The sequence below is a fragment of the Malurus melanocephalus genome, unplaced genomic scaffold (assembly GCF_030028575.1).
Source record: "Malurus melanocephalus ecotype Western Australia unplaced genomic scaffold, MMel_1.1 scaffold_928, whole genome shotgun sequence".
Lineage (NCBI taxonomy): Eukaryota > Metazoa > Chordata > Aves > Passeriformes > Maluridae > Malurus > Malurus melanocephalus.
Genome location: NW_026624160.1, coordinates 48,234 through 57,621, shown reverse-complemented (window position 1 = coordinate 57,621; position 9,388 = coordinate 48,234). Strand labels below are relative to the sequence as shown.

The window sequence follows — 9,388 nt, the reverse complement described above, 5'->3', positions numbered from 1 at the left end:
CACTGAAGTTCACTGACAAAAACATCAAAAATCAAACAACCAAAACTCAATGATCTTTGGCAAATGRTGAAATACAACATAGAAAGCAACATAAAACCACTTATCATAGCATTGCTTGGTGGAAATTGAGCATTTACTGAGTACCAGCTTAACCCAATGGAAAAAAAAAACATGGCATTTACAAATACCCAGAAGTTACAGGGAAAGAGAATCAGGAAAACAAAGAGAGGCAGAAAGAACAAAGGAGAGAAGAGATCTAGAAAAACACACAGAGAACTGCCAGATGCTCAGATCCAGGGGTTTAACTCAAGGTTCTATTCCTCTAAGTGCAAAGAAGAAATCCACATCAGAAAAACTCAAGAGGTTAAAAATACACTGAAGTTCTGGCCACCCCCAGGTAGGGGCAGGAGGTGCCTGGCCACACCAAAGACCCCCCCTGCCCTCCCCAACATCCCATCACACCATCCCAGAGCCAAAATTCCTCAGTTTATAAATTTTATTAGCTGCAGAGTGTACACAGTACTTACAATTGCATCTATTAAAGACCAAAATACACTTGAAAAAATGCATCATATAAAAAAAATTAAAAATTTCGAACTATGTACAAACATCGCCTGACATTACGTTAAGCTCAGGACCCTCCCATGCCCATTCACAAAGAAAAGTTTTATCTTTCCCCTCTTTTTATCATGCAGGGCCTTAAAGCCATTTAGCATCACTTGAGGACCGTTTTTTTTTTCCAAATTCTGTTCTTTACATTTGTATAAATCTGGGTTTTGATGGGTTTGATGCTTCACTGCTCTGGGTCAATCCACCACATTTCTCCCCACTCTTTTAGTYGCTCCTAAAGTGGAGTTTTTACTCAAGTGTAGCCAATCTACAAAGAATTCTCATTTAATCACTTGGGAGGTTTGAATTGGACATGTCTCCAATGTAACAGATTTCCCTGGGAAAGAAAAAAAGCAGAAATTTTTTTGGTACCGTGGTGTTGACTGCTGGCTCCAACCTCACCAAAYGAAACACAACTTTCAGCAGCGACACACAGAACACAAAACAAATAAAAAATATGAGCGGAGCACTGGGGCTTTCACATCACTATGGAAAGTATTAACAACAAGACTTTCTAGAACAAAATCCGTATTTCTTCACACACAACCTACAACAAAGAACCTAGATATGAAGGGATATTGGGAAACAAGTTCTAGCTGGTTGGAAAAGGTTTACAAGTTCTTTAAGAAAAGTAATTACTCATTAAAAAAAAACAAAACAAAACAAAACCTATGTCAGAACAATCTATAATCTTGCTTCCTGAACTTCCAGCTCTCAGGAGTTCCCTAAAGACAGAGATTTACCATCAACTGAAGAGCAAAAAAAGCCATGGAGAGGCTCTTACTCCAGCACACAAATATTCCACTAACAAAATGTACAGATGCTCCCCAAAAAATATTTACAGTAATGCTGCAAATCCAACTAAAATTCCCTAAAGAAAGCTGCATGTTCCTGAAACRGGGGAGATCCCAGGAAATGCTGTGTGAGGGTTTTGGGTGCCAGCTGAGGAAAATCAGCACCGTGCTGGAACTGATCAAGGACTGAAGGCAGAAGCAGCCAGAGGCCCTGACGATGTAAAAATGCCCTTGGAATCATGAGGGGAAAAAATCCTAACGAAGAGTTGTGAGCAGAGTGTCAGATTGTTGCTCTAACTCAGGATAAAAATGGAAAGAGAGGTTTATCTGCCTGCCAGGACCCAAACCAGCTCCTCCTGAAGCTGCAGCTGTCCCCCTGTCCGAGTTTCCTTCCCAGCTCCAGCTGTGGGGWGGGGTCAGACATGGATTGTCCCTTCACTGCCCCCACAACTCATCCCTACACCTGGACAGGCTCTCTCTTCCCCCAGAATTGCCTGCTCACAACAAAGATCCAGCATTTCTCCTTCCTCCTCTTCTTCTTGTACTCTTAGGTTTGGTATTTTTCTTTTATYCAAAGGAAATAGAATTTTCCAGGCTCTGTTCTTTTGTATCCTCCCAGTCTTCTACAATTTGTTCATTTGTCCTCCACTTTTAGTCATAAGCTTCCAGTAAATGGGAAAACATGGGAGGAAATGTAATTTTCAAGCTGCATTTTTTTTTGTCATTTGAAATCAGCATTTACTGAATTTAACCCAGTCTCACCCATCCTTGGCTGCTTTCTTCAAAAACTCCTCCCTCTGCAGCTTCACCTGGCCACATTCCCAATCCCAAACTCCCCTGCTGTGATCCAGTTTGAACTACAGGACACAAAAATTGGAAAATCTGGGATTCCAGCAAGTAGATGATCTACAGAGCAGCTGCACAGCTCATCAAGGTGGGAGAGGGCATGGAATGGTGACAAATCACCTGATAAATGCTTTTAGCTGCTCCTCCCATCACCAAATTTGGGTAATAGAGCAGGCTCAAAATCTAAATTAAAGATCYATTCTGTGGGGATGCTCAGCTCGAAGCCAGCTGTAGGTCATTAAAAAATCCTTTTTTTTTGGATGTAAGTACTGCTCCTTCACTAAGTGCCACTTTCTTTTTAAGAGGATAATTGATAAAAAGCATGGAAGGTTCAGCAGTATCTGCCTTAATTTGTTACCAGMCCTTCAGGTACCTCAGGCTGAGCTGCCCCAGCTGCAGCTGTCCTGAAATATCCCTCACTCTGGAATTGTAGAACTGATTTATCATCAGAAATACTGTCCCAGCAATGGTCAAGTGMCACCACTCTGAGACTGAGGATTCCACTTCTTCAGGGGAAACCACGGACTTCACTGGCAAGTGAAGAGAAAAAAAAGATTAAAAAACAAAAAAAAATACTTTGGAAGAGACTCACCTAAAAGTTTCAATCCTTTTTATACTCACATCCAGTTTTCTTCCAAAGGAACAAGGACTGGCAATAAACATACAAAACCACCCAGAGCTTGATTTACTGCTCCAATCCCCCCCATATCACCCTGTCCCACCCCACTTGCAACACAGACACAATACARCAAGTCCTGCATTAATCTTGACTATTTCTAGCATTGATTGGATGGCTGAACCTTTCCCAGAGAAGAGCTTCTTTACACATTTACAAGGTGGAATTGAAAAGAATCCCCTTCAGTTTCTGCCAGGGTCAGAAGTGCAACAGCAGGGCCCAGGTCAGGGAAAATGAAGTCCAAAGGGGTGAGGAGTGGATGGAATTACAAATCTCTGCTGGGCAAGCACAGGCCTGGGGTSCAGCCATTCAGTGCTGGTTGGAGTAGCTGGAATCTGTCCCAGGACACGGCTGTGCTGCAGCAGCCACGGGGATTGAGGTGGGAAAACRAAGGAAAACTAAAGGGATGAATGCTCAGACTCCAAATTCCCTGTGCTGGATCAGGAGAGGGCACCRAGGAAGTCTGAAAGGTTCTGTTTGTAGAGTTAAAACCTCAGCCACGTCCTCAACACGTGGTGCTTGTTCTGTAGAAAAGGACAGGCTGTGACATGGAGATTGTCCCACTCCAGGATTCACTGGGCACACTGGGCAGGCAGGACAGGCTGGCAGGAGGGATGGGAATTCCATTCAGGTGTTTGTCCCTGGAAGCAGTGGTTAGGAGACCCTGATCATCTGTGTCATCGCTTCTTCGTTGGTTTGACTTGGATCCTGCAGACACAAAATGTTGGAAATTCCATTTTTCCACAAAGCGGAGACAACCACACACAATTATTGTGAGGAAACACTTCTGCCCTTCCCTTGATCTCCAAAAACGTCCAATTTTCCCTGGGTTTTACAGGCCAGTGTAAGAGACTGGGACACAAAAATCCCAACAGTTCCCAAGAATGTGCTGTTTCTGGTTCTCGGGAAGGATTGTAGTTCAAAACAAGAAACACTCCCTAAAGGCACAGGACTGTTCTAAAGCACTGAACAACTACAGAATCTGTTCATTCTACTCCATCGTGCCCTTCCTCTGAAAAATGCCTTGCACTTTTTATACAAATTAATATRCAGCTAAGATTTAAATATTCCCACRTTTTCATTTTCMATCAGGTGTAAAGATAAGGCACCTTTACCTTTCATTCATRACCTGAAAGGACAGCCCTGGTACCCAACCAGAAAGGCTGCTTTACAAACAAACAACGTTTGTGTGCATTTATCCTAACAACTACAAAGTGAATACACTTCAATCCACATTATTGTCATTTAATTCCCCAGGGCAAACATCCCTTGCTCTTTACAAGCAGTGACAGAAGGTTTTTTCCCAATGCTTGGAATAAATTTAAAGGCAGGAACGGACAAGGCTCAGCAGCAGAGAAATTCAGAGGCCCAGAGGGACAAAGCTCAGCAGCCAAGCCCAGAATCCCAAACAAACCAGTGCAGACACTTCTGATGTGTGTCCTGAAGGGCTGGAAGGGGATTTGTCCCAAATCCCACTCACCTGCATGTGAGGGCTGTCCTTTTCCTTGGGGGAGAAGAAGCGTCCCCCCTCTCCGCGTTTCCTGGCCATGGCGTGCCGGTGCCGGGACTCATGCAGGTATTTCTGCAGAGAGGGAAGCAGCAGGTCAGGGAGCAGATGCTCTTCCCAGGAAAATTCCCAGTCCCCATCCACCCCCCTGCCCCACAGACAAGGTGCTGACAGTCAAGGTACACTCACAGCTCCAGACAATCCCAAAGGAAGCAGAGCTGCCCCGAGGGAATTATATTTACTCTGATGTCACTGATAAACAACAGAAACATCATAAAAATGAGTAACACTAAGAGTCTGATCCTCATTTTCCAGCCCAGCTGGGATTCTGTGCCTTTCTCAGCGAGCAACCCTGTGTCAGACCCATGTTTTATTCTCACCCTTCTCTCTTTGGGGATTTTCCCCTCTGCTTCCAGCTTTGCCCGTGCCTGCCTCCTCTTCAGGATGCGGTGGTACTGCTTGGCATTGACATAGAGGGGCTCCTCTTCCAGCATCTCTGCTCCAGGCAAAGGGATCCTCTGGATGGCTGGGACTGAGCCAGCTCCAGGCACCATCTGTACAGACAAGGTGGGTTTAATCCTTGCAGCTCAGCACACAAAGTGAACACAAAAATGTAATTCAAAACCCAAATATTAAAATGGAAAGTGTTTGGGTTTTGTTACAGCCACTAAAATGAGAAGGAGCAATAAAGCTTCTTCTCAAACTGCAGAACCAATTTAAACAAATCAATTCCTTATCAGACCTGCTGGGTTTTTTTGATAAAAGTAAAATATCAATACAATTCCATGACCGTATTGCTCCTTCTCAGACAATTAAACAAACAGGACACAGCCAGTGCTTCCCTTTCTTTTGGGTTATCTCTTATTTCAATTATTTCCTCTCAGAGCATTTCTAACCCAACATTGCAGATCTGCTGACATCTAGTGGGGAACAACAACATTCCAGTTCAAGGGCTTTACACTACAAAAAAACACCAGGAAGTGGCAGAAAAACTTCTAAAAATGTAGGAAACAAATCCTGAGGGATTGTCAACAAAACCAACTCAACCTATTTAAACCTCTGCTCACCAGTTCACAGCTCAATTTGAGTTTCAGTTTCTAGATTTCTGAACTGCTGTGGGAGAAAATGCAAACCATATAGAACAGAGCCTGATCCAGGCCTTTAAAGCTGAAAATTTGTATTGTTTAAACTTTAAACTAAGGGAACTTACAGAGAGGACTGAACATATTAAGATGGCCTGAATCTCAGGTAAAAGTTTATCAGAGAATCATGGAATGTTTTGGGTTGGAAGGGACCTTAAGGATCACCCAGTGCTACCCCCTGTYATGGGCAGGGACATCTTCCATCACCCCAGGGTGCTCCARCCTGGCCTTGGACACTKCCAGGGATCCAGGGRCAGCCACAGCTTCTCYGGGCACCCKGTGCCAGSSCCTSCCCACCCTCCAGGGAGGAATTTCYCCCCAATACCCCATCCAACCCTKCCCTCCTTCAAMTTYCAGCCAYTCCCCRCTGTCCTATYCCTCCYCTCRTGAAAAYCCTGYTAGATTTGAGTACAGACACCTTMAAGCTCAGCCTCCAAAGGCAGCAGTGGGAATTTCACACCTACCATGACCATTCCCCCTGAATTGACCACGTTGCCAGCCACTGGCAGTGTCACCGTGACCGTCCCCTGGCCACTGCTGGTGGTGTTGGTGTTGGCTCCTGTTTGGACAATCTGGGCCCCAGCCAGGCTGGCTGCTGGAATGGTGATCATGCCTGTAACAGGGACTGTAACTTTAAGGAAGTAGAAAACAAAGGAAAAGAAAAAAGGGGGGGGAAAAAAAAAAAGGAAACAAAAACACGCACACAAAAAGAAGGGAACAGCATTAGTCCCACTTCTGTGTTTTACTCATTCATCCTTCCAGAACATGCAGAGATTCAGGGAAGCATTCAAGTGAGGGATTGAATTTTCATGAGAACTCCTGTTTTTTGCATTTGTAATCTCACTGTGAGTAACCAYGTACTCTTGAGGTGGAAAAGCAAAATTAAGGGGTTTTATTCTACCAGCCCTTGCCAGAGACAAGGGGATTTAAAGAACCCCAGAGTGAATTCCTGCAGAACACAAACACCTGAAAAAATAAAAAGCCCTCCCCAAGAAGAATCCTGGCTCCTCCCAGCCCTCCTACCTTGCTGCAGGATGGTGCCATCAGCATTCACGGGCTGGTACACGATGGTCTGGCCCTCAGCAGCCTGGGCAACCTGCTGGCCTTGCACTGCTATTTGCTGCTGGGTCTGAACAAAACAAAGAGCACAAAAGGGTCACAAATTGCTTCTTTTTGCAGTGTTTACAATTCCTGAATGAACACATGGTGCTTGAGGTGTTCCAGGTGTCTATTTCTGTCGCTTCATTAGCAGCAATAAGAAATAGGCCAGGGCACAAACCAAATAACTGAAGATCAAACACCTGAAGCACATGTGAGATGTTTTTTTCAGACAGTTCAATGAAAAAAAACAAATTCTAGGTTTCCTGTCTCACTATGAAGATGTGAAAGGAAGAACTGTTCTGCTCCAAAATTTAATTTTGGCCCTAACCAAAAGCATCAGCAGAAACCCCAGGTGTGACTGGACTACTGCACACAATGGCCCAAGTATGGAATTGGCAATGCTTCATGTTTTCAAAAGTCAACAAAGAGACAAAAACRACCACGAACCAATAAAATACAGAAACACGATGGAGAAAAACATGCAACCGAATTATTCTGCCCCAGAGTCATGTATGAAACACTACAAAAACATGACACTTATTCTCAAGTTCTCCTCGACATTAACAATTCCTTTTTTTCCTTTTATTTTTTTTTTTTACTTAACCACATCTTAAGTCATTTGTCAAGTTTCTCTTCCTGCTCCTCTCCAGAAAAGCCTTTCATGCTGGTGCAGTTACCTGTGTCTGGCCAGCAGTAACTGCAGTCTGGGGCTGCTGTATAATGATCTGCTGGGTCTGGCCCTGCTGCCCCTGTACCTGCACAGCCTGCCCACCTTGAATCTGAATCTGACCTGGCTGGACCAACTGAATCTGTGGAAGAAAGAGTCAGAAAGGAACATTAACTATGCCTCTGATTTCTCCCTCCTGGGCCTCAGCATGACTAAGTCATCTCTGAGGGTGATTTACTGTTGCACAGAAAAAGAAAGCAGCGAGTCTTCTCTTTTTCCAGTTGGAAATGAGGAGTTTTAATGGATTGCTCCCTGTRACACAGCATCCAGGGCAGAGGGAGCAATGTGCTGTGTCACTGTGCTCCAGCAGCTCTGTGCTGCTTACACAATAAATCACTCAGGAGAAATCAATTATTCACACGCCACTGGGAACAAACAGTCAGGTGGAAGAAGAAGAGGACTAAGATTTAAGACATCTGTGGGGTGGTAATTATCCAGCACTCAGAAGTGCTTCTGGGAGATATAAAGTTGTCCTCAGCTTTGCAGAGTCTTTCCACCACTGTAGAATGTTCTTAGTTTAAAAAAGTATGGTTTGAAGTTTGTGTTTAAAAAGCCAGTTATGGATTTTCCTCCAACAACCAGACTGAGAGGAACCTCATACAAAATACAGTGGTTTTCAACAGCAGAAATTTTCAAGAAACCTCTCAAAACACCAAGACATCATTTGCCTTCCTGGACTATGCTGGATTCCTAAATCCCATCCTACRTCACCAGGACACTTTCATTATTCCATGGTTACAGTTCTTCCSTTTTGAGAAACACTTCAACCACCTCTTTAAATTTACCAACTGTCTTTTAAACAGGTAATTGCTTCCAAAAAATCCATCTTCTACACTTCCCTCACTATTGCCTTCTGTGCAACAGGGATGTTTAAAYTCCCCTTCAGCCATCACATATTAAAGGGGCTCAAGCACAAATTATTCTCAAGAAGCTTTCTTAAATATATTTTTTTAAATCCTCTTTCTGAGCCATAAATTGAACAGGCACCAGAACTCCACAACACTGCAAGGGCCAGATAAAATAAGAAAAATAACCCAACAAAAATCCTGGTCTAGTGGAAGGTAACCCTGCCCATAGCAGGGAGATGGGGAGCTGGATGAGCTTTAAGGTTTCAYCCAACCCAAACCATTCCATGATGAAAAACCCCAAACCAACCCAGCTGTACTTTACTRTTCTTCATCTAAAAGGTTTGCACCAGGCCATAAAATACAAAAATTCAGTTCACAAGGACTTTCATTCATCATTCCCACCGTGCCAGAGCCACAAAGCACCACCTTTGCCTGGTTTTCGGGTGCTGAGCAGAGCCCTGAGTGGCAGTGGGAGCATCCCAGAGTGTCCCCAGGCTGGGGAGTGTCCCCAGGGTGTCTCACCTGCTGCAGCCCCTGCGTGCCGGACACTGGGACCTGCATGATGGTCTGGCCCTGCCCTCCTGGCACAGCCTGCACCATGATGGGCTGGCCCGTGGAGGTGATGAGCTGCCCCCCGCTCACCTGCACCATCAGCGGCTGCCCCTGTACCTGGGAACGAGGGAACAACAAGGAAACAATGAAAAAACCCCGCCAGAGCAGCCCCAGAGCTCACCCGTGTTCATCTGGGGGCAGAGGAGCTGAGAAACAGGCACTGAGCTGCTTCAAAGCAGCTGGGGCTTCCAGCACGTGCTATGGATTTAAGGAATGATCTGCTTYTCTTGCARTCTGGTTGTTATAAAGCATGAAAAAAACACATTTTCCAGCCATGAGAACTACCTTCATGCACAGCCCGAGAGTGAAGTGGAATGAAAGAAACGTCATGATTCACCTCATAATTAATGATTTTTAATTGGGGTTCTTATTGAGAGAGCTCTGTTCTGGCAGGGAGGTGCTGAGGTGGATTCGACTCTCTCCAATTTCATGCCTACAACATTCCCATTTCTGAACTGACCCAGAGCATGGGATGTGCTGAGAGAAACTCTCCGTGGTTATCGAGGGGAATTGTAACTGGAGCAAC

At 44.6% G+C, this 9,388-nt stretch overlaps 1 protein-coding gene across 10 annotated transcripts in view; it reads right to left on the bottom strand.

Moving 5' to 3' along the window:
- Window positions 1-2,114: 2,114 nt before the first annotated feature.
- The window catches only part of NFYA (nuclear transcription factor Y subunit alpha), a 13,046-nt gene continuing 5,772 nt past the window's right edge, over window positions 2,115-9,388 (bottom strand). For 5 of the 10 annotated variants that reach the window (XM_057386177.1, XM_057386180.1, XM_057386179.1 and 2 more), the window contains 7 exons: window positions 8,773-8,919; window positions 7,353-7,484; window positions 6,598-6,703; window positions 6,039-6,205; window positions 4,813-4,986; window positions 4,406-4,507; window positions 2,115-3,633 (listed from right to left, as the gene is read on the bottom strand). In XM_057386177.1, coding sequence (XP_057242160.1) covers window positions 3,580-3,633; window positions 4,406-4,507; window positions 4,813-4,986; window positions 6,039-6,205; window positions 6,598-6,703; window positions 7,353-7,484; window positions 8,773-8,919 — 882 coding nt within the window. In that variant the 3' untranslated portion in view covers window positions 2,115-3,579. The remainder of the gene's footprint in view (window positions 3,634-4,405; window positions 4,508-4,812; window positions 4,987-6,038; window positions 6,206-6,597; window positions 6,704-7,352; window positions 7,485-8,772; window positions 8,920-9,388) is intronic. The other 5 variants (XM_057386184.1, XM_057386185.1, XM_057386186.1 and 2 more) reach the window with 2 other exon arrangements.